The 25,828-nt window shown below is 39.3% G+C and overlaps 1 protein-coding gene across 1 annotated transcript in view; it reads left to right on the forward strand.

The window, feature by feature from the left end:
- The window catches only part of HELB (DNA helicase B), a 37,417-nt gene extending 16,261 nt beyond the window's left edge, over window positions 1–21,156 (forward strand). The window contains exons 7-13 of the mRNA XM_017515848.2: window positions 1,387–1,541; window positions 4,920–5,001; window positions 5,380–5,439; window positions 6,631–6,859; window positions 7,622–7,765; window positions 13,783–14,421; window positions 20,735–21,156. Coding sequence (XP_017371337.1) covers window positions 1,387–1,541; window positions 4,920–5,001; window positions 5,380–5,439; window positions 6,631–6,859; window positions 7,622–7,765; window positions 13,783–14,421; window positions 20,735–20,836 — 1,411 coding nt within the window. The 3' untranslated portion in view covers window positions 20,837–21,156. The remainder of the gene's footprint in view (window positions 1–1,386; window positions 1,542–4,919; window positions 5,002–5,379; window positions 5,440–6,630; window positions 6,860–7,621; window positions 7,766–13,782; window positions 14,422–20,734) is intronic.
- The last annotated feature ends 4,672 nt before the right edge of the window (window positions 21,157–25,828 follow it).

Genomic DNA, 25,828 nt, shown 5'->3' on the forward strand with positions numbered 1-25,828 from the left:
ATATATATATAATAAAAAGTCTCATAATGTTTTAAGAAAGTTTATGAATTTGTGTTGGGCTGCATTTAAAGCCACATGTGGCCTGTGGGCCAGACCGGCTTGAACTAGAACATTCAAAACCTACTTTCTCTAAACTTCTGCCTACCTTGCACAGAATGGTGGGAGTAGAGGAAGAATTGACAGGAATAGGATAGACAGTGTGGGTTCATATTAAGACATTAAGAAAACTAATGGATTGGGATGTGGAATATTCTTTCCCTGTAATCTTTCTAAAGGCCACCCCATTTTTGGTAGATGATTGATCATTTTAAAGTCCAAGAAACTTGGAGGACTCTAGCATATTAGATTTCTCAGAACTCAATTTTATCTGAAACTCAGGAATTCTTTTTAGTGACTCTTTCAATATCATTTGGTTCTGGCTGTGCTCCTTTCATCATTTCGTCTTAATCATCATCCTTAAATATTACTGACTGTGAAGGATCCTTGTTATATACCAGGGAAAAGCTCCTGAAGATAAAAGCTGCTACATGCCTTGGGTCAGAAGCAAAATGGGAAATCTATGATGATTTTTAAGTTCCCAATTAAATCTGGGTTGTTGCCAGCAAGAGCAGCCTCATTCCCTCTCTGTTCCTTTCCACTCTTGTCTGGGAAAGGCTGGAGAAGACACAGTAGGGTACCACCATCTCTGATAACCAGGCTGCTGTTAGGTCTGTTTGGAGAGTCAGTCTGCTTCCAAATAACCGTACCTTATTCTGTTTTCTGATATGATTTGCTAGTCTGGGAAAGTGTAAGAATAAAAGAAGGATGAGGAAGGAATAGAAGCAACTAGATGTGGATACTTGGCTCATTTGGGAAAGTGGGACTGTATGTAGAATATACAGAGAAGAAAGGAGAGGAATGTAGTGTAAACATGTGGAAAGGCCTGAACCAGTTCAAATTAATTTAAATAGAAAGGGATATGGGGTCAAATGGGCCTGTTTGCCTCCCAGTTCTCCTGTTTTCTATTTTTGTGGCCTTGGGCAAGCCACTATACTTGACTAAACCTCACATTGTTTACCTGTGAAATAAGGGTAATACCTTTCTGCATGGTTCTGTTGTGATCTGGAGACAAATAGACCAGGTTTTCAGAATGGTGCCTAGTAAATCCTCTGATAATTTTTTTTCTGATCCTTTTAGTTTGCTAAGGACTGATTGCTAACATGTAGTACCCTAACTTTATTGTCTTTTATTATAAAACTTATTTACTATTTATAATACATACCTAGATGAGCTTTTCTCTCTATTATCTATTAATAGATACTAATTATTATAAGGACATTAGCTCTGTTCATACATGAAGACATTTTTGAATGATAATGTTCTTTGTGTGTGTTATCTTTATTCAAGAATCTCAAGACGTCAATTTCCAAAGTTTGATGCAGAACTAAATATCTCTGATAATCCAACATTACCCACCTCAATTCAAGATAAGACATTTATTTTTGTCAGGCTCCCAGAAGAGGATTCCAGTTCTCAGTTATCTAAAACTAATCATCACTCTTGTAAGTATAAACTTCTATGAGTTGTAGGGTTAAGTATAAATATTTCAGTTTTGTAACATAGTTATTAAATGACTAGTTGTAATTTTCTTTAATGGGTAAAGAGAAATATTGCTAGCAAAAAATAAGACATTGAAAATAAATAGGCCAGGAGTGTTGGCTCACGCCTGTAATCCCAGCACTTTGGGAGGCCGAGGTGGGTGGATCACGAAGTCAAGAGATCGAGACCATCCTGGCCAATATGGTGAAACCTGTCTCTACTAACAATACAAACATTATCTGGGTGTGGTGGTGTGCCCCTGTAGTCCCAGCTACTCAGGAGGCTGAGGCAGGAGATGGGACGCTTGAACCCAGGAGATGGAGGTTGCAGTGAGCTGAGATTGTGCCACTGCACTCCAGCTTGGCAACAGAGCAAGACTGTGTCTCAAGAAAAACAAAAAGTAAATAAATGAACTAACTTAGTAATCATCAAAAGCAGAATACTCTAGAATTTTGTAAAGAAGTAAGCTCTCAACACATAAGTGCTCAGTAAATTTTGTTGAGTGAATAAATGGATGTAGATGATTTTGTTTAAAATAAAGCAAAACCCCAATAATTCAGGTTTATTTAGGAGAAAGTAGTCTTAATTAATGAAGTTTTTTCTTCCTTGCAATTTGAAAAGTAAATATTTTTATTTTGAATACAAATACTCAATGCTAATAAAAGCAGATATTTGTATTTTGTTTCTGAAACAAAAATTATGACTGTCAAACTGTTGCTGAGTTTAATTTCTAATAGTTCTGCTTTATAAAATGGGTAAAAGCTTGGCTTCTAATTATGGGCGTTAGGACGACAGCGTGACAGGGTTGAGAAAGAGTGTGGGACAGGAAGTCTTCTTATGTGTATCACCTGTATTGTGTCACTTAACCCTTTATAAAATGGAAACCATAGTGGAACTGCCTGTGGAGCTATTATGAGGGTTGAGGACATTCATCAGTTATGAGACACTCTATAAATGTCAGTTTGTTGTGACTAGTAGATGTCATTTAATTAGCTGTTGCAAGTGAATTTATTTAAATCAGTTGAACCTATCTATTGATCTTTGTTTGCATTATAAACTTACCTAGTGAACCTTTTAAAAATGATGTAATGTTTTTTTCAAAATTGGTAAAGGTTTAAATGATTGTTATTGAGGACTTATTATAGTTGCAACTGTTCTAAAAGGTATATCCTTCCCACTTAACCATTTTCACTGTGTATATGAAATTAATGACATACAGCTTTATCTGTCAACCTTTTCCCCTTTGTGTCCCCAATCTCACGCCTGTTGGGTTAGTGATCATTCACATGATACAACAATGTATTTAAATAAATGGGATCATACATAGTGTTCTATAATGTGTGTGTGTGTTTTAAATAGTAGAACCTATTTTTTTCTTTTTCATTCAGCAAATATTTATTGAACTCCTGTTATATACTAGGTATAATAAGCAGAGGAAAAAATTAAAAAAAAAAAATTATCCCTGAGGTTATTGTGCTTTCATTCTGGTGTGGGAAACAGATAATTTAAAAGTATATTTTCAAACGTCAGAGTACAAAGAATCAAGTAGATCTAACTAAATACTGGCAATTGATTAAATTTGTTGTAAGATTCCTTTAGATTGCGGGGGCCATTGGTTTGAGAAACAATTTATACTCCTTTTACAGAAAAGTCGATGATACAATAATGTTTGAAGTAAGAACTAATGTTCCCTAATTTTCCTTTCTCTTCTTCCCCCGACAATCCCATTAAGGTCACAACATAGTAAAAGTTTGGTGTTTATCCTTTTAACCTTATTATAGCCATATATTATTTATATCGGCTTTACATAAATTGGTTTATAAACTGTATATTGTTTTGTACTTAGAAATGTGTGTTAATTAATAGCAAATATTTATTCTCACAGCCTAGTTAATAGTAGGTACCGTTTACGATGAGGAAAATGAGACTTAGACAGTTAGTAGATCTCTTCTTTGCCACTTCACTTAAATCTACCTAAAATATTGTTGGTTTTCTTTCTGGTACCCATTCTTTGCATTAATGAGAATGTACTTTTAAAAATAGTTGTCCATTTTAGACTGGTAGCAGAGCTTACCTGATGCTGCTTTTCTAACTTAATTAAAAACTTCTGTTGGAAGATTAGTCTTTTTCAAGGAGATTGAATAAATATTCCTTAGAGAAGCATATAGTATATTTTCACTAATAATTAAGTTATTAAGTAAATTATGCCCATTATTACAAAGTACTAAGACCTAAGACAGGATTCCTATTTGGTCTAGAGTTTCAGAGATGCTAAAATGTGAGAAAAATGTATATCTTAGAATCAGTAAAATGCATTATACATATTGATCTGCAAGATATGGAGAAAGTGAAAAAAGCAAGGTATGGAACAGTGCTGTCCTGTACATGTAAAAAAGAACAGTATGCTGGGAGACCTTTGGAGCTTCCTGCTCTGGTGGCCAGGGGTTGGCTGAGGGTGAGCCGAATCTTGGCTGTTTTCTAGTGGTAATCTTCCCTTCATCTGGAAAATGAAGGGTTCAGTAGGCAGCTAAGTTTATCTTCCCAGAGCAGCATGGGCAAATTCCCTTGTGATTCATCTGCTACTAGGGAAACACACATGGGAAAATGCTTATATTTCCGTGAGCCTTTGTTTTCACATTCATAATATAGATGTCATCAGAAGTCAGACTACCCGATGGCCATAGGGCATGAGCACCATTGGAATGGATGCCGCCGCTATGCCAGAGTTAACCTTTTAGCTGCTAGATCATGGGGAGGTCTGGGGAGAAGGAAAGTGATGATTGGGGTGGGGAGTAGAGTGTTAGGGGAGTGGTCATTTTCCAGCTAATACGGAAGTATCACTATGTTTTATACGAGTATGTGCCGACTGAATATCAGCTGTGAATATAACAGCACCTACCTCATGTAGCTGTCCTGCGTTAGTGATATAACATATAAAGCCTATAGATTCTCAAGTTCTAACTCATTACTAATATGATCACAAGGACTTAGGAAGTTTTATATTAGTCATGCTGTTACACATTTTGTACTCTTGTTCATTTCTTAAATTCAGTGTTCATAAACTGTCAGCAAATACACAGTGAGTGTATTACAGATGAGGAACTGTCCTGGCCAGGAGCTGACCTCTTTGCTGAGGGTGTGCTGTCTTTGAATCCTTTCTATTCTCTTTCTTATTGCCCTAGCTGATGTGAGGAATGAGGTTGACATTCCCATGGTAAACTTGTATTCCATTTGGTGAGATATTTTCCCAGGCCCCTTGGCAGGAACTCCAAATTAGTTTCTTCATTAAAAACTGTGTTATAATTTGGTGATTTTCTGTGTTAACTTTTTCTCTTTGTCAGATTTATATTCTGCAGTTAAAACTTTACTGCAAGAACATGACTTACAAAATGCACAGACATCACAATTTATTGCATTTAGAAGGTAAAGTATTTATAATATTTTAATGTTTTTAATCTAGCTTTTAAATCTCATAACTAATTAATGTAGATCCTATTTGGATGGTTGAGTCCCATATTTCATTACTGTTAATTCTGTTTCTTAGTTTGCGGTATGTCAATGGCAGACATGGCAGAGGGCACTTTCTAAACAGGGCTCTTGCCACCAAATACCATATTTAGAAACTTATAGGGACTTTGAATGGAACAAAAGCTTATGTTGAGATTAAATTACAAAAATACTATTTCCTGAAGAAAGTGTTGGAAACTTTTTGTAGACTCTAGTATGTCATAATTGCTGATAACAAAAATAAACATGTAGCACATACCATTATGGTGATCCCTGCATTTTCACGTGTTTCAGGCAAGACTGTGATCTAATTAACGACTGCTGTTGTAAACACTACACAGGCCACCTCATCAAGTGAGTGTCTAAGAGAACTGAGACTTTTAAGGACAGTCCTTCTTCAATTTGCTGTTCTTTTATTTGCTTTGACATTTGTCACTTATTTCTATATATTTAAAAATAGTTTTTTTCTCATTTGTGAAATATGACGATCTCTTCAATTAAATACAATATATGAATACATCCTTGGGAATTGATGTTTTAGTAATGAGGCAAATAAGAAGAAAAATTAGTGAACTTTTCTTTTTGGTTTCCAGCTTGGCAGCCTTCAGCTTCTCCAGGATGAGCATTGGGAGCTCAGGGAAATTTTAAAAATTTTGTGTCTAGTGTTTCTGAGAACCTTATCGACAGGGTGCCTGCAGAGAGCAACTTAGCGAATGTCTGCCAGAGAAATATTAATGTAGACAAGCCACTGCATTTGGACATAGGAAAAATTAATTCATTTCTCTTGAATTGACCAATACCTGCTTTTTACTAAGTATAGACATCCTAGATATGTTTAAGGTACAGGTGGAGTGCCTGGCTGCTGAGGTAAGATACACAAAAATCTATCAGGTAGCCCAACAGGAGGCCAAAAAGCATGGACTTGAGGCCATATACTCAGGGTCCCAGTAACTGTGATGATGGGCCAGGTTATTTCCCTTTCCCACATCTATAAAAGCGGGTATGTACACAGAATTTCCCTTACAGAGTTCTAGTAAGAAAGAAATGAAATAACGCACCTAAAGCAGTTAGCACAGTAGCTGGCATGTCACCACCACTTCCTCAGTCTGCTGCTGATGATATAGTGTCATAATTATTATAATAGAAATATGTATAAGTGCTGTAAGACCTCAAATAGGGTAGTGATAAGAGAGATTGGAGAGGAGAGGATTAATTTTAAAAGAAAAAAAAAATCAAGATTTGTGGTAACTTTTAGAATATAAGGGGAAAGAGAGACATCAGCGTTTATGCCAAAATTTCTAACCTGAATAAATTTGGCTGGGGAATGTCATTGAATTTGAGGTGTTGCAGAGAGTATGTGTAAATAATCAGGCAGCAACTGTGGGAGCCTGATTTCTTGTTGCCCCATAGGAGAACGAAAGTGTTATAAAGAAAATATGGAAATTTTTCTGAGAACTGGATTGAGTCTGAGTAGGAGTTAATGTTTAAACAAATGAAATGGAGACTTTCCAAACTTTGATTATATATCATCATTTTCTATCCCAGAGACCATCAGAATAGACTTGTATTTAGAGTTGGTGATAAAATTTGTTGTACCAGGAATGCATACCTTTCAGAGTTACTCCCTGAAAATATCTCTGGAAGTCAGCAAAATAATGACCTACATGCCAGTGGTGAAGACTTTTCTGGTACTCTTCACGATTTTGCTAAAAATAAGCATGACTTTGAAAGTAATGTTCGACTATGCAACGGAGAAATGTTTTTCATAACAAATGTAAGTGAAAACGGAAGATAATACCGCTTAACCAGTTAAACAGTATGTTTGGTCATTTTATTGTCCTAGGATTGATTCAGGATCTAATGATACCGGAGTTGACATTCTTGTTTTAAGATTTTTTGTTTAGGATTTTTTGTATCCCTGTTTATGAAGGATATAGATAGTTTTCTAGTAATGTCTTGTCTGGCCTTAGTATCAGAATAATGCTGGCCTCATAAAATGGGTTGGGAAGGGCTTCTTCTATTTTCTAGAAGATTTTATGAAGAAGTATTTTTAATAAAGTTGAAGTACTTGAGTGACAAAAAAGGCATACATGAGACATATTTTAAAAAGCACCATTTCCTTTGTTGCTGCTTAAATGTAGAAACTATAAAAGTGGTTGTCTTGTATTTATTCTCATAGTGTAGGTAGCTGTGGGGAAAAGTAAACTTTGCAAAGAATCTATTCAGACTTACGTAGTCAATACAAGAAATGAAATGTATAGATTTCAAGATAAGAAATAATACAGACTGTTCTTCACAGAGTCAAACTGAAGATAAGTTTCAAGGACTGAAAACTTCTATTTGTGTTTATTAAAATAGTTAGGTATAGATATATTCTTTGAATATATTTGTGCTGAAATGCAAATTTTAAACCTTTTGAAATTCTTAATGGTAATTCTTACATTTCATGTTTGACCCAAAGATAGAATATTTTTGAACATATTTGAAATTGGACATATTTGAAGGTATGCAAAATAGTTCTTTGTTTTGGCGACAGGATGTAACTGATGTAACTTTTGGAAAGAGAAGATTTTTGACCATTAATAATATGGCTGGCCTGGAAGTAACTGTGGATTTTAGAAAACTAATGAAACATTGTCGCATAAAACATGCATGGGCAAGAACTATTCACACTTTTCAGGTAAGTGGACTTTTATAAAACCACGTAAATAATTTACCGACCTTGGAGCACCTTGCATTGTTTTCATAATTTTTTGTTGCAACAAAAATTAGGAAACAAAATACACAAAATACGGAACATAATATAGAGACACCAGCCTTTGGCTCCCTTTTGTTTCCGAGCTCTCTTTATTTTTAGAAACGAAGGCATTATAGGTAAAGTCTCGTCCGTCAGGTCTTCCCCTCCCTGCCTGAGTCTCCAGTATGGCTTGACATGGCACTGATATCTGGTTCATCATGGATCCTTTTGTGCCTTCATTTTGATTTTTAAACTGTTACATTAATTTGTCTTGATTGCGGAGTGTCTTGGCAACCCCTTACATTTTGTACTGGAGGTGAGTGCCTCACTTGTCTTGCCCTAGTCCTGGGTCTTCCTCCCGCCTTCCTCCCAAGTGACTTCTGCCCTGAATTTGGCATGTATCACTCCTATTCATGTAGAAACGATATATATGATTGCTTTTTGTGTTACTGAGCTTTACGTAAATGGTATCATCATGTTTCTGTACTTTTCAACTAGCTTTTATTTTTTATTTTTGGCCTTACCAACTTTATGGGGTATAATTTGCATACAGTTTCATTGTAAAGTTGGATGAGCTTTGACAAATGTATCCTCTCCCTCTACCTTTGTGAGGCAACCTTTTTTTTTTTTTCTTATTTGGGAATATTGTTAGGTTTACAGAAGAGTTGGAATGATAATGCAGAGAGTTTCTGTATACCCTTCACCCAGCTTTCCCTGGTGTTAACATTTTATAACTATGGCATATTTGTCAAACTAAGACATTACTCTTGCTATAAGACTGCTAACTAAACTCTGCATATTCAAATTGCACTAGTTTTTCCATTAATGTCCTTTTTCTGTTCTAGGACAGCATATTGAGTTTAGTGTAACTGCTTTTACGCTTTATTTTAATACATTTGAATTCTCATATGTTATCAGTGGCTCTGTTATTTATCTCTGTTTTGAGCTTCCTTCTCTGCTGTTGGTATGTTGCCTTAATGGAGAGGCTGCATCAACCCTCATTTTTTTTTTTTTTTTTGAGTCTCGCTCTGTCACCCAGGCTGGAGTGCAGTGGCACAATCTTGGCTCACTGAAACCTCCACCTCCCAGGTTCAAGCAATTCTCCTGCTTCAGCCTCCTGAGTAGCTGGGATTACAGGTGTGTGCCATCATTCCCAGCTAATTTCTGTATTTTTAGTAGAGATGGGGTTTCACAATGTTGGTCAGGCTGGCCTCAAACTCCTGACCTTGTGATCTTCCCAACTCAACCTCCCAAAGTGCTGGGGTTATAGGCATGAGCCACTGTGCTCTGTCCAACCCTCATTTTTATGCAGAAAAATTTAGATCAGCCCATATTTTTCTACTAGTAAGCAAACATTAATTAGCATACAGTTTTTTTTTTTAAGTGAGTGGGGTTTTATTTATTATGTTACTCCATCTCAGTTCCAAAAAGAATTTGAAATGGCTTATTAAAAATGCCCACAATTCAGCTGATTTTTTAAAAACAGGTAAAGACGGGCCAAGTGTGATACCTCATGCCTGTAATTCCAGCACTTTGGGAGGCCAAGGCAGGTGGATCACCTGAGGTCAGGAGTTTGAGACCAGCCCTACTGACATGGCGAAACCCCATCTCTACTAAAAAATAAAAAATAAAAAAATTAACTGGGCATGGTGGTGGGCACCTCTAATCCCAGCTACTCAAGAGGCTGAGGCATGAGTGTAACTTAAATCAAACTGAGATCATGCCACTGCACTCCAGCCTGGGAAACAGAGGGAGACTCCATCTCAAAAAGATAAAGAATGTCAAGTGAAAGATAAAGGAAAGGATGATAAAACAATTCTTGTCATGGGTGGTTGGAATGTAGCTGGGCCTGCTTCCCTGTTTGCAGGCTGCAGATTTGGCTTTAAGTTCCCATGAGACTAATGCTCCTCAGGTAAAGAGAGAAGCAGTCAGTGAAAGGGTAATATTTCTGTCTCTGGGTCCTGAAGAAATTTCTTCCATAGATCTCTACGATGCTGTCTCTTAATTTTTTGGAGACTCATGTCGTTCACCTTTAGGAAATTTTCTTCTCAGTTTCCTCTGTTCCATCTCTCTAGAATTCCTAATATGTGCATATTAGACCTCCAGAACTAGTTAACCTAAATTTTTTATCAAGCTGTCCTATTTTCCTTCTCATCGCTTTGCTCTATTTTCTGAGAGATTTCCTTAAATTTATAACCCAGTTTTTCTGTCAGAACAAATGAAGAGTAAAGGGGTCTTTATTATTACTGGGTTGAAGTTGGAGTAGATATCTTTCTGGTCCTTATTTCATGGTTGAAGTAGCATCTCTTAGCTCTAAGAACATTCATGATTGTTATCTTATGTCAACACACTGTTTCTTCCAAGTTCAATTCATTTCAACAAATATTTATTGAGTCAGACTCTGTTCTTCGTGTTTGGTATAGGTCAGTCCATGAAACAGACAAAGATTCTTGCCATTATGAGGCTTACATTTGGTGGAGAAGGGGATAGAAACAGACACAATTATAAAAATAAAGAAAATAAAAACAAAAACAAGAACAAAAACTCTGTGATGTTAGAAGGTGGCAAATGCTGTAGAAAAGAGGTGGGAGTGGGTGCAATTATGATTTCAAATAGAATGTCGATGTAAGCCTCATTGAGAAGACAGCATTTTATCCAGAGACTTGAAGAAGGAAAAGAAGTTAACTACGTGAATACCTGGGACAGGAGCATTCTAGGTTGAGGAATAGCCAAGGGCAGGGTTCTAAGGTGAGAGCCTGTCTGGTATAGTTGAGGAGCAGGAATAGCAAGGAGGCCAGTGTAGGAGACTGATGGGAAATGAGACAGGAAAATTAATATGAGGTAAAGAGGGCAGGAGGATGGTGGGGCCAGGTTACCTCCTAGGACATTTGAAGGCCTGCACTATCCAGTATGGTAGCCACTAGCCACCTGTAGCTATTGAGCACTGGAAATGTGGTTAGAGTGACTGAAAAACTGAATTTTAATTTAAAAACTGGGTACTAGGCTGGGCACAATGGCTCACACCTGTAATTCAGTACTTTGGGAGGCTGAGGTGGGCAGGTCATTTAAGAGGAGTTCAAGACCAGCCTGGGCAATATAGTGAAACCCATCTCTACAAAAATACAAAACATTAGCCAGGCATGGTGGCATGCACCCGTAGTCCCAGCTCCTTGGGAGGCTGAGGTGAGAGTATCACCAGAGCCTGGGAGGTGGGGGCTGCAGTGAGCTGAGACCACACCATTGCACTTCAGCCCAGTGACAGAGTGATATCCTGTCTCAAAAACAAAAACAAATAAACACAAAAAGGTTACTAGATACAGTCATTGGGAAACTTCTCTATGTTGGAAAAAGTATGTTTGGGACAACTTGGGTATGTGAATCTTCTCTTTCAACTGCAAATTTTATGAACTCTAGAAATAGATTAAGTATTTCTGGTGAAAATTTAGCATCCAAATTGAACTGCTCTGGATGTAGAAAATATAGAATTTCAAAGATAGAGTCTTTTATTAATAATTTAATGTTGATTATATGTTAAAATGATAACATTTTGGGTATGTTAGCTTAAGTAAAATACAGGTGTATTATTTACATTAATTCTACCTATTTCTTTTTTATTGTGACTAGAATATTTGAAGCTATATATATGGCTTATTTTATGTTTAGATTATACAGTGCTATTCTAAACTATTTTAAAGACTTTGGCTTTTACTCTGAGTGAAATGGGAACTGTTGAAGATTTGTGGCTATTCATACAAGTTATTGACTTGTAGAACCAATTTATAGAATAGACGTATACATAATTAAAAGTAAATATAGGAAACTTGCCTCCTTAAGAAGTTTGACAGCTCTGATGATTCAAGGGAGATTTAGAGCAATGGGGAAATTATTTGTAGCAGATTATCAAGGTGAAGTTAGGTGTCTATGTCTTGCTTTCTGAGGTAGACTTAGGTACCATCTTGGGTTGTAGAATTCCAGGGTCAGCAGACCTTTGACTCCTGCAGCATGACATTTTAATTTTTATCATCATTCACTCAGTGAGGCACTGGAGAAAAAGCAGTGAGTGGGATAGAGGTGAAGCTCTGTCTTCACGGAGCTTAGGGTTTAGTACAGCTATGATAGAGGAAGTACAGAGTGCCAGAGAGTAATAGATGGGGTGGCTACTCCAGACACGGGCCAGACGGAGGCCATGGACTGAGTAATGATGACAGGACCACATGGAAGTTCCTTGTGCTGGGTGAAGTATGGTTCATGGAAAAGAAAGGGAATAAAGGAGGGAGAGGAGCAGGGCCAAGCTGGTTCTTGAAGGGCTTTACAAACACATTAAGAGCTTAGGACTTTATCTGGAGTCCCTGCGAGCCATTAGAGGTTTTAAGCAGCATCTGTTATGATTGGATTTGCATTTTACAAATATCACTGTGGCTGCCGTGAGGATGATGGATTGGGCAAGAGAGGGCACAGGGAGACTGATAATGAGAGTATTAAGTATTAATAATAGTATATCTACTATTACTGTATTTTTCTCAGAGTTACTTAAGAACTAGGTTAGCTCAGTTTAGGTAGACATTTTCATGTTTGAGAATGCACAATATAAAGTCCAAAGGGAAGAGTGGTGCCATGTATCTGTGGAAATGTATGTAATCAAGTACCATTTATGTCAATTTCTGAGACCCAGCAACATTGGAAAGACATATTTCTCAAACTTTTACAGTCTGAGGAGTTGCTTCAAACTCTCTGTCGAGCGAGACGGAAAAGCTTGCTGCGCAAGAGTTTTTTGCAGTGGATGTGTATTTTTTACATGCCCCGTCTTGTCAGTTGTCTTCCCACAAGTCTTCCTTTGGCAGGAGCACTGTAGGAGCAATGAAGGAGAAAGTGGTACAAGCCACTTCTTTGTCTGTGCTGGCACTGGGTATGCTGATCTCAGAATATAGGACTAAGAATAGCCCCCAAACTTGAAATTGTTTTCTTATAGTTACTTGGTGACATTGAGTAATTTTCTTGCCTATCCAGTTCTTGGTTTGTTAAGCTTAAAGGATGACGGTTCATTGTTTTCTTTTTTGTTTATGTTAATAAAAGAAATAAATTGTCCAACAATGTAAAAATACAGACAAGAAGGAGAAAAAAATCATCCATAGGCCCTCCATTTGGAGACATTAATTAAAATTTTGGTAGAACTTCTCTCCATTTTTGTGATTTGTTTTGTTTTATTGTATATAGCTATGTTCTTTTCTATATACTTATTTTGGATGATAGTAACTATATTGTTATACAGTTGTGACCATTCTCTCTCTCTCTCTCTCTCTCTATATATATATATATATATATATATATTATAATATAATATATATTATATATATATATATAAAATATAATATATATATATAGAATAAAACCCATATATGTTTTTTTTAAATTTTGTTTTAAAGTATCTTTGATGTTTGCAAAATAGTATGTCAAGTATGTATATATTATATATAAGTACATTATATATATATTCACCTATTGCTACTTAAATTTTCTATATTTTATCATATGTAATATTTTATATACATATATTAATATATACATAATATATATATTCACCTATTACTGGCTACTCAAAGTTTCCATATTTTGCCATTATATGTAATAATGGGTTAACACATTCACATATGAAGCCTGTACCATTATTTCAGTCTTATATTAGGAAAGATTTAGTACTGCATGCAGTCTTTAAAGTTTGCTGCTAGATTTCTACAAGCCAGTTGTGGACTGTGAAACCTGAACTTAGCAACACGTTTATCAGCAAGTTTAGAGTTCTTGGAGGATGAATCAAAGTGGAACCCATCAGATAGACATGTAATAATAATCTGGCCAGGTAGAAGTGCTGAGAGCACTTTGAGGACTTGTTTCCTTTTCTTCTCTGTAAACTGTCTGAACCTATTTTATAGCATTAAGTCTTCACACCATGTTTTTCCTCCTAGGGGTCCGAGGAGCAAACAGTCGTCTATGTGGTAGGGAAGGCGGGCCGGCAGCACTGGCAGCACGTCTACACCGCAGTGACCAGGGGCCGCTGCCGAGTGTATGTGATTGCGGAGGAGTCTCAGCTCCGGAATGCCATTATGAAAAAGAGTTTTCCTAGAAAAACTCGTTTGAAACATTTCTTGCAAAATAAGCTCTCCTCAAGCGGCACACCTCCCCCAGATTTTCAGCCCCCACAGAAGAGCTCTGGAGACAGTGGAGGACCCAGCACACCGTCAGCATCTCTACTCCCTGTAGTCACAGACCACGCTGTGACAAATGATGTCACCTGGAGTGAGGCCTCTTTACCTGATGAGAGGACACCAGCAGATTTTCAGTCCCCACGGAAGAGCTCTGGAGACAGTGGAGAACCCAGCACACCATCATCATCTCTACTCCCTGTAGTCACAGACCACACTGTGACAAATGATGTCACCTGGAGTGAGGCCTCTTCACTTGATGAGAGGACACTCACCTTTGCTGAAAGATGGCAATTTTCTTCACCTGACGGAGAGGATACAGATGATGATTTATCAAAATCGAGAGCATCCGAAAGAACCTGTGGCTTGAATGATGATGAAAGTCCAAACAAAATTCGTATGGTAGGAGTGATGTTTACATGTGCCCAAGTTTTATTTAAATATTGCTAACTTCAGTGTGCTTATAAATGACTGTGTGCTTTTATTAGTGTTGCATTGTGCTGTTGGACTTAAAAGGAACTGTTTGTCTCATTTCTGTCAAATTTCCCTTATCTCACTGTCTCATCTCCCCTTAATTTCCTTACTCCTTTTTCTGTCCCAGCCTCTAACTAAAGACATCTCCCAAAGCTCAGTTCTTTTTTACTTTGGGAAATGAGTCATTCTCAGTTTCAGCCATCTCTCTGGCACCAGTGATTTGGCTGATGAAATTTTGAATGTAGTAACATTCCAGGCATCAGTAGTGCGAGATAAGAAAGTGACAGTTCTTACTCTCACACTGATTGTCATGGTGGAGACAGCCAGCTATGTCAGTAATGTGGTGATTCGCTGAGTGCTCTGGCACTGAGGAGGAGTTAATGAACCAACTGCCTAAGCTGTGTCTTTGTTCCCAGAGAATGACTTTGTGGAACCACAGCCCAGCGTCTTACTGTCTCTTCTAGTTTTCCCGTTTCCATCACCATCTTCCTAGTTACATGGCTAAAATCTTAGAATCACCATGAACTCGGCTTGCTTTCACTCTACCCTCTTCTTGGATGACTGGTGACCTGGCTGCCCTCCCCTTTCTTATTCTTATTCTCATAATGCAGCAGTTCCCCACTTTTCTGTGGTTCTACATTCCACAGTTTCAGTTACCCATAGTCAACTGTGGTCCAAAAATATTAAATGGAAAATTCCACACACAAAAAAATTTGTCAATTTTGATTTGCATGCCGTTCTGGGCAGTGTGATGAAATCTCACACCACCTCATTCCATGACTCCTCCCTTTGTCCAGTGTGTTCACACTGTGGACACTCCCCACCCATTAGTCACTTGCCACCATCTTAGTTATTGGAGTGACTGTCTCAGTATTGCAGTGTTTGTGTCAAGTCACCCTTATTTTGCTTAATTGCTTTATTTTGTATGTTACTGTTGCTAATCTTTTACTGTTACTGATTTATAAATTAACCTTTATTATAGGTATGCATGTATAGGAAAACCCGATACATTTGGGTCTAGTACTATCCAAGGCTTCAGGTGTCCGCTAAGATTCACTCCTTTGTTCAGAAGCTTCAGTGGCTCCCAAGTCCCTACAACATAAATTCTAGGCTATTTAGCTTGGCATTTGAGACCTTTCTCAGTTTGATTCCAGTTTTCTCGACATCATTTCATTTCCTAGTATTCTTTTTCTGCTTTTGTCAAGCTAGTATCTTCAGCTCACTAAAATGAATCAAACACTTTCATCTTCCTTTTGACTCTTGCTGTGTCACTCATCTTGAATGCCCTTTTCAGTCTCTTATTCAGCATTTGAAAAAAAAAAAACATTTAGCAAAAAATTCGAAAAATAAACACCTGCCAGTCACTGGTGTTTATTTAACATCTAAATGTTAGGGAGGAAAGCACACCAGTGCCTGGCTTCGTGGATATTGCAGTCCAGCATAAGCAATAAATACAAGAGAAAATCAAATTTCAGATCAAGAGTCTATGAAAATGAAAAGGCAGTGACATAGGGAATCGCAGCAGGTACGGCGGGCAGGAGGTGCTATTTTGACCAGGTCATGCCTCCCTAAAAAGGTGACGTGAGCTGAGCACTGAATGTTACCAAGGACCCAGCAGGGTGGCCTCTGAGGATGTAGATAATGTAAGGCCTGGAAAGGGAAGGATTTTATTCAAAGAGGAAGGCAGGTTGGCTGGGCCCAGTGGCTCATGCCTGTAATCCCAGCACTTTGGGAGGCTGAGCCAGGTGGATCACCTGAGGTCAGGATTACCTGAGGTTAGGAGTTCGAGACCAGCCTGGCCAACATGGTCAATCCCCATCTCTACTAAAAATGCAAAAAATTAGCTGGGTGTGGTGGTAGGCACTTATAATCCCAGCTACTCAGGAGGCTGAGGCAGGAGAACTGCTTAAACCTGGGGGCAGAGGTTGCAGTGAGCCGAGATCGTGCCTTTGCACTCCAGCTGGGCAACAAGAGTGAAACTCAAAACAACAACAACAACAAACAGAGGAAGGCAGGCGAATGTGGCTAGTGAGCCAGGAAGAGGGTGCAGGTGCTGGTGTTGGAGAGATGGGCAGGGCCATGGGAAGGAGTTGGGATTTTATTCTGCTTGCATTGGGAATTCATTGGACGGCTGGAAGCAGTGGTGTGATATCATGTAATGTCTGCTTAAACATAGGCCCAGCCAGGCATAGTGGCTCATACCTGTAATTCCAGCACTTTGGAATGAGAGGATTGCCTGAGCCCAGGAGTTTGAGACCAGCCTGGGTAATATGGTGAACTCTCATCTCTACTAAAAATTGAAAAATTAGCTGGGCATGTTAGCATGCACCTATAGTCCCAGCTACTCAGGAGGCTGATGTGGGAGGATCACTTAAGCCTGAGAGGTTGAGGCTGCAGTGAGCTGTGATTGCACCACTGTACTCCAGCCTGGGGAACAGAGCAAGAGCCTGTCTGAAAAACAAAAACAAAACCACAACCCTTCTGGGTGTGGTGGCTCACACTTTAAATTCCAACGCTTTCGGGAGCCAGGCAGGAGGATTGCTTGAGCCCGGGAGTTTGAGACCAACCTGGGCAATATAGTGAGACTCCATCTCTACAAAAATAGTAAAAAATTAGCTGAACGTGGTAGCACGTATCTGTAGTCCCAGCTACTCGGGAAGCTACGGTTGGAAGATTGCTTCATCCCAGGAGTTCCAGGCTCCGGTGAGCTGTGATTGTGACATCCCATTCCAGCATGGATGACAGACCACGATCCTGTCTCAAAAAAAAAAAAAAAAAGGAAAAGTAAGGCCAGGTGTGGTGGCTCACACCTGTAATCTTAGCACTTTGGGAGGCCAGGGCAGGCAGATAACTTGAGCCCAGGAGTTTAAGACCAGCCTGGGCAACACGACAAAACCTCATCCCTACCAGAAATGCAAAAATAATTAGCTGGGGGTGGTAGCAGGTACCTGTTGTCTTAGCTACTCAGAAGACTGAGGTGGGAGGATCACCTGACCCTAGGAGTTCGAGGCTGTGGTGAGCCGTGATGGTGCCCTGCACTCCAGCCTGGACGACAGAATGAGACCCTGTCTCAAAAACAAACAATCCCTCCGGCTCCCGTGGAGAGGGAGCTGTGGAAAGTGAAAGGGAAGCGAAGGGACCAGTAGGAGGTCATCCTGGGGAGAGCCTAGTATAAGAGGAGGGTTGGTGATCGGTGTTTGGAGTCTGGATGGTTTGCTGATTAGATGTGATGAGGTAAAGGAAAGTAATCCAGGATGAGTCCTGGATTTCTGGCTAAAGCAGTTTGGAGAATAGCAGTGCCGTTTCCTGAGATGGGAAAGATGTGAGAACTCTTTTGGGGAAAGGAAGCATTCTCTTGTGGCATGCTGTTGTTTAAGGTGCTAATTGGAAATGTACATGGACTTGTTGAATGAGTCCGTGGTTGGTAGAGGAGTTTAGAGCCTCAGCAGGGAGTAGGGTAGCAAAGGTCCACGTGGGAGTCATTGGCATGTAGTGACATTGAAATGACTAGTTGAGTTAATTTCAGGAGAGGCTGCAGATAGAGGAGAAGGCCTGATGACAGAAATCTGGGGTATTCCCAGCTTTTAGAGGTCCTGCAGAGGAGGAGGAACTAAAAAGGAGTGTGAGTGTGATAGTAGGAAAACCAGGATTGTGGGGAGGGGACAAAAGGCTGAACTGAGGGGCCTGGTGAGAAAATGGGAGCCGAAAAGGTGGAGTAAGCAGTGGAGGCAGGTTTTGAAGAGGGCTGCTGAAAAAAGAAAAAGATGATTGTATCTGAATAGAGGACTGTGGTCAAGGAAAACTGTATTGGTTTGTTGACTTTGGATGGGTATATAAAGGCATGTTAGTGTGCTGCTAGAATGGTCCAATGGAGAACGAGAAATTCATGATTCAGAGAGAGAGGTTAATTGCAGAATTGGAGTCCTGAAGTGAGTAAGATGGGAAAAACCAAGAGAATAAGTAGAGGGGTTGCCCTGAGACAGGATGAGGGACAGAGGACCCTTCTTCCATTGCAACCAGAAGGAATGGGTGTAGTACGTTGTTAGGTATATATAGCAGAGGGAAGATAAAGTAATTCAAAGCTGATCACCTCGTCCCATCCTCTCTCTCTTATTATTAGAATCCAGCTTAGTTTCTGTGTTGTTCCTGAAGGCTTGTCTTTCTCTGAACTCCTGTAAGAGGGCAGCACACCTTTTCTCTACTGCACTTGCAGTAAACTTGTTTGACTCTGTAAATAAAGCTTCTTGAGGACAGTGTATCACTTTTGATCTGCTAGAACCTTTGGTACAGTTGCTGATAACATGGTAATGCCTCAAAAATAGTGATCAAAATATGAGTCATGAATATATGGTGATGAAACTTTAAAAAAAATCAGACCTTCTGAGTATTGTTCTTTTAGGTTATACTGAAAGTCATACTTTTATTCTTGTAGTGCCCCCCTTTACTTTGACAATTCCTTTTGGAATCGCTTTTAAGGCAGTAAAAGATCCTTCTGAAGGTTTATAAGGGAAGCAAACTTCTATTGAGACCTATTCTGGGTTTAGGAATAACCCAATGGCATTTGTTTTCTGGTATTACGAGTTAGAGGATCCAATATGGGTAATGGATTTTGTGTTAAAAAAAAAAAAAAGTGGGATTATAAGTCATTTCCAAATATGGTTCCAACAGAAGTGTAAGAATTGCTTTAAGTACTGGCAGCAGACTTGTTTGGTTGAATCTTTAAGTTTCCAAGGCTTAAAGGTAAAAAGGGGCCACAGAAGGAACTCAGGGGAGAAAGTGCTGGTGTCACTTGCCAGAACCAGGCTGAGTTGTAAGCGGGGAATACTTATATCCTCCGTCCCCAGATGGATATGGCACAGGGAAAAGGTTCTCTAAGAGTCAGTTTGACACAGGGCACAGTGTGTAGAGTCCTGGCACATTAGAAGACTGCAGGTGAAGAACAGCATGGCTGGAGCACAGGGTGCAGTGAGAGGATGGGCTGCAGACAGGAAAAGGCAGGAGGATGGACACGGGGTCTTCTGAAGAAGTCATACATTCTTCTGATTACAATGGAGAACAGTAGAAGCATTTTAAGTGCCCTGTGAATTGAAATTTATGAAGGTGATGTTGACTGAGGTTTAGTGGATGATGATGGTTAGGGAAAGAGTAGGGAATGACTTCCCAGCTAAAAGATTATTTCATTGGCCTGGATAAAATGAGGAGGCTCTAATGTTAGGTAGTAGCAGTGGGGATGGAGAAGAGATGCTAAGGATAGAGCTGATGGGACTTAATGATCAGTTGGATATAGGTGGGGTTGGGTCTGAGGATCACTCCTAAGCTTCGGCCCAGGCATACAGGTGGGTGGATCCAGGCACCATGAACCAGATTGATAAAAGAGGCTGCGGGACAGGTTTTGTGGGAAAAGTGATTAAAGTGGACGTAGTCAAGGGTGCAGGGGGAAATTCCCTTTTTTTCCCTTCTCTTGGAGAGTAGAATCCCTACTGATTCTATGTTCCATTCTGTACCCCAGATCCACTCTTTGATGAAATTTCCATCTCAGGAAAACATCTTTTTCTGAAATTAAACCTGCCATCTCTTGCAGAGATCCTGGAATAAGGCTTTTGACATGAGCAGAAAAGAGAGGCAATTCCAAAGAAAGACCTTTTTCCTAAAATTGAGTTGTGCTTACTTTTCTCATTTTTTTGTGGTGGTGAAACTTCATCATGACCACACTGGCCCACTGACTTCTGCCTCAGAAGCATCAATAACACGAAGAATATGACTGTGTCATTGCAGTGTTTCATCTTACACATGCAGAGCTGGCTTCATGGGCAGGCAGTGTGGGCAGTCCTCCAGGACTCTGGGCTTAGAAGGGCCCCACACTTTAAAATAAAAAATGTTCTGTAATCACCATCTTAAAATTCTTAAGTTTGAACAAGGGGCCATCATTTTAATTTTGAACTGGGCTGCTATGTAGTGGGCCCCGTCTACACCTTTAGAAGTTAGACACACCTACTTATTCAGTACATAGTCACTTCTAGATGCCAGACCCAGAGCTGGGTGCTGGAGATACCACAAAGCATTATGAGCAAAGCAGATGTGATCCTACAAGGAGCTGACAGCCAATTGCTTTGGTTGCTCAAGTCTTTCAAGAGTTGGGAAAAGTGCATTATTTCTTCTCAAGCAGAGGGAATAGAAGTACATAGGGTAGACTGACTATATTTTTACAAAATTAACTTTATTATTTTAATTGTTTTAACAGGTGGGAGAATCTCCACAAGTGTCTTCCAGACTTCAGAATTTGAGACTGAATAATTTAATTCCCAGGCAACTTTTCAAGCCCACAGATCATCAAGAAACTTAGTTTTATTTCAAATTGCTCAAAGTAACTATATTTTTCTATTCAAGACACAATGAACATTGTCGCTTCAAAGTATCAAGATGAAAAAAGAAGCCTATAACTGGAGTTTTAAGGTATTTGTGTTAGCAAATGTTTTAAATCCATTTAATCAAAGAAAATATTAATGATTTCAGCATTTGTCATCATGAGAACTGGTAGCACGGGACATAAGTGAAGAGATTAGATATTTTACATACATATATATTTTTATAAAATTATGTATATTAGGCAAGGTGTGGTGGCTCACACCTGTAATCCCAGCATTTTGGGAGGCCAGGGCAAGTGGATCACCTGAGGTCAAGAGTTGGAGACCAGCCTGACCCACATGGTGAAACCACATTTCTACTAAAAATGCAAAAATTAGCTAGGCATGGTGGTACACGCCTGCAATCCTAGCTACTCAGGAGGCTGAGGCAGGAAAATCACTTGAACCCCAGCGGCGGAGTTTGCAGTGAGCAGAGATCGCACCACTGCACTCCAGCCTGGGCAACGCAGTGAGACTCTGTCTCAAAAAAAAAAAACAAATTATGTACATTAAAACATGCTTTATTTTTAGGATAATGCTGTAGTAACTTTGATGATCATTGTGTGTTATCTTTGTCAATGGGTTGAAGCAGTGGCAAAGAAAAGCTGTAATTGCATCTGTTGATATTATTGACACACCTCTCAGGATGTTGTAATGTGGTCATTTTACAAAGCAACTGCTCACTCCATCACCGCTGCATGGGACCCAGCATGCCTGGGACTTTTCCTTGGAAATGCTTTTTGAATTGGGAGTACATTGTTTTGAATATGTTCCACTTAGGAATTTTTTTTTGCCTCTCAGAATGATTTGATTTTTAAATTTTTATGTATGTTAAATGGTAAAAGAAAAAGTCAAGAAGAAAAATGTAACTGTTAGCTCATTTATGCCTAGTGTTCCATTACTGGAACACTAAACATGGAGTTATTTATAGCCTACTGCTCAAGGTCATTGCCAAGGTCTGACTGCAAAAATTCAAAAAAATTGCAACCTCAGGCATAAATGGTTAATAGCTTTATTGAGATATAATTCACATATATTTCACCCATTTTAAGTTTACAGTTTGGCAGCTTTTAGTATATTCACCAAATTGGACAACTATTATAATCAATTTTAGAACTTTTTTAAATAATAGAGATGAGGTCTCACTATGTTGCCCAGGTTGGTCTCGAACTCCTGAGCTCAAGTGATCCTCCCACCTTGGCCTCCTAAAGTGTTAGGATTGTAAGTGTGAGCCAGCATGCCCAGCCTGGAACATTTTTATATCTCCCCAAAAATCTCACACTCCTTAACAGTAATCCCCTGACTTCCCCCATCCCTAGGTAACCTGATCTATCTAGTCCCAATAGACTTGCCTATTCCAGACATGTGGTTCTTTGTTCCTGACTTATTTGACTAGCATAATGTTTTCACACTCCATTCATGTTGTACCAGTAATGTGTCAATGCTTTGTCTCTTTTATTGCCAAATAATATCCCAGTGTATGGATACAGAACATTGAATTATCCATTCATCAGTTGATGGACATTTATTTGGGTGATTTTCCAGTTTTTGGCTGTTAGGAAATGCTGGTGTGAACATCCGTGTATAAGTTTTTATGTGGACATATGCTTTCACTTCTTTTGGGTATGTAACTAGGAGTAGAATTGATGGGTCATATGGTAACTCTATGTTTAACATTTGAGGCACTGCCATACTTTTTCCAAACCAGCTGCACCAATTTATATTCTCACCAGCAGTGTATGAGAGTTCCAGTTGCTCCCTGTTCTCTCCAACGTTTGTTATCATCTGACTTCTTGATTATAGCCATCCTAGTGGGTATGAAGTGGTACTTCATTGTGGTTTTGATTTGCATTTTTCTTATGGCTAATGATATTAAATGGCTTTCATGTGTGTATTGACCATTTATCCTCTGGAGAAATGTATATTCAGATATTTTGCACACTTTTAAGTTGGATTTTTTTTTTTTTTTATCACTGAGGGCTCTCCAGAGGGATGGAACCAATAGGATATATATGGATATAAGAGGGAATGTATTAGTGTCTTAGTCAAAGTTCCCTAGAGGGATAGAACTAACAGGACACACACACACGCACACACGTGTGCCTGTGTGTGTATATATACGTATATATATGTGTGTGTGTGTATGATTAAGTATTAACTTACACAATCACAAGGTCCCACAATAGGATGTCTGAAGCCTGAGGAGCAAGGAGAGCCTGTCTGAGTCTCAAAAGTAAAGAACCTGGAATCCGATGTTTGAGGGCAGGAAACATGCAACATGAGAGAAAGATGTAGGCTGGGAGGCTAGGCCAGTTTCACCTTTTCACGTTTCTTTGTCTGCTTTATATTTGCTGGCAGCTGATTAAATTGTGCCCACCAGATTAAGGATGGGTCTGCCTTCCCCAGCCCACTAACTCAAATGTTAATCTCCTTTGGCAACACCCTCACAGACACACCCAGGATCAATACTTTGCATTCTTCAACAAGTTGACACTCAGTATTAACCATCACAATTAGACAGAATTGGCTCACATGATTGGAAAGCAGAGTCCCATGATAGGCCATCTGCAAGCTGGGGAAGGAGAGAAGTCCTGGTAGCATGGCTCAGTCCAAGTTTAAAAGCCTCAAAACCAGGGACACTGACAGTGCTCCCCTCAGTCTGAGGCCAAAGGTCTGAGAGCCCCTGGGAGGCCACTGGTGCAAGTCCCAGAGTCCAAATGTGGAAAAACCTGGAGTCTGGTGTCCAAGGGCAGGAGAAGAGGAAGTCAAGCATTCTGCACAGCACAGGAAAAAAGAGAGGGAGCAGACTCAGCAAGCACGCTGCTTATCACCCTTCGTCCACCTGCTGTGTTCTAGCCTCGCCGGCAGCCAACTGAATGGTGCCCACCCACACTGAGGTAGGTGTTCCTCTCGCAGTCCACTGACTCAATTATCAATCTCCTCCAGCAACATCCTCACAGACACACCTGGGAACAGTGCTTCATTGGCCATCCAGGTGTCCCTCAATCTAGTTAAGTTGACACCTAATATTAACCATCACATAAGAATTCCTTATATTTTCAACATATAAGTACATTATCAGAAACATAATTTGCAAAATTTTTCGCCCATTCTGTGAATTTTAATTATCTTGATGGTATCTGATAAGGTTTGGATCTGTGTCCCCACCCAAATGTCATCTCAAATTGTAATCCCCACGTGTTGAGGAGGGGACCTGGTGGGATGTGATTGGATCATGGGGATGGTTTCCTCCATGCTGTTCTGGTGATAGTGAGTTCTCATGAGAGCTGATGGTTTTTTAAGTATGACACTCCTACCCCGCTTCTCCTGCCACCTTGTAAAGAAACTGCTTGCTTCTCCTTTACCTTTTGCCATGATTGTGGTTTCCTGAGGCCTGCCCAGCCATGCAGAACTGTAAGTCCACTAAACCTATTTTCTTTATAAATTACTCAGTAGCTCTTTATAGTAGTGTGAAAATGGACAAATAAGTGTCCTTTAAGGTGCAGGTTTTAAATTCTGATGATGACCAGTGTATCTTTTTTTGTTGTTGCTGCTGCTTGTGTTTTTGGTGTTATATCCAAGAAACCATTGCCTATCCAAAGTCATGATGATTTACTACAAATTTTTCTTCTAATAATTTAAAAGTTTTGGCTCTTACACTTATATCTTTGATTCACTTTTAGTTAATTTTTGTATATGGTATGACGTAGGGATCCCACTTTATTTTTTTGGCATGTGACAATTCAATTGCTCAGCTCCATTTATTGAAGAGATTATTCTTTCCCCATAGAATTGTCTTGGTACCCTTGTGAAAAATTAGTTGACTATAAATGTGAGGGTTTATTTATGGATTTTCAGTTATATTCAATTGATTCATACTGATTCATGTATCTTTTTTTTTTTTTTTTTTTGAGATGGAGTCTCACTGTCACCCAGGCTGGAGTGCAATGGTGCACTCCGCCTCCTGAGCTCAAGCAATTCTTACACTTCAGCCTCCTGAGTAGCTGGGATTACAGGTGCCCACCACCACCACGCCCAGCTAATTTTTTGTATTTTTAGTTGAGATGGGGTTTCACTACATTGGCCAGACTGGTCTCAAACTCCTGACCTCAGGTAATCCACCTACCTTGGTCTCCCAAAGTGCTGGGATTACAGGCATGAGCCACCGCACCCGGCCCATGCATCTATCCTAATGCCAGCACCCTTATTGTCTTTATTATTGTAACTTTGTAGAAAGTTTTGAAATTAAGAAGTGTGAGTCCTTCAACTTTATTCTTCTTTTTTAAGTTCGTTTTGGCTATTATAGGTCCTTACAGTTCCTTGTAAATTTTAGGATCTGCTTGTCAGTTTCTGCAAAGAAGTAAACTGGGATTTTGTTGAGGGGTGTCTTAAACCTACAGATTTTGGAACTATTGCCATTTAACAGTATTAAATCTTGTGATTCATGAACACAGATGTCATTCCATTTATTTAGGAAAGACAGGCTGGAGTGCAGTGGTGGAGTCATAGCTCACTGCAGCCCCTACCTCCTGGGCTCAAGCAGTCCTTGCACCTCAACCCCACTTGTAGCTGGGACTGCAGGCCTACACCATCTCACCTGGCTAATTTTTATATTTTTTGCATGTGGGGGTTCACCATGTTGCCCAGGCTCATCTTGCACTCCTGGACTCAGGTGATCTTCCCACCTCAATCTCCTAAAGTGCTGGGATTACAGGTGTGAGCCACCATGCTTGGTTCTTCTTTAATTCTTTGTAGTTTTCAGAGTATAAGTTTTTATATTTCTTTTATTAAATTTACAATGCTTTTTGTTAAATTTATTTCAAAGTATTTTATTCTTTTTGATGCTATTGTAAACAGAATTATTTTCTTAATTTATTTTGGTTTGTTACTGATACTACATAGAAATGCAGTTGATTTTTTTTTTTTTTTTT

This window comes from Cebus imitator, unplaced genomic scaffold (genome assembly GCF_001604975.1).
Source record: "Cebus imitator isolate Cc_AM_T3 unplaced genomic scaffold, Cebus_imitator-1.0 Scaffold562, whole genome shotgun sequence".
NCBI lineage: Eukaryota > Metazoa > Chordata > Mammalia > Primates > Cebidae > Cebus > Cebus imitator.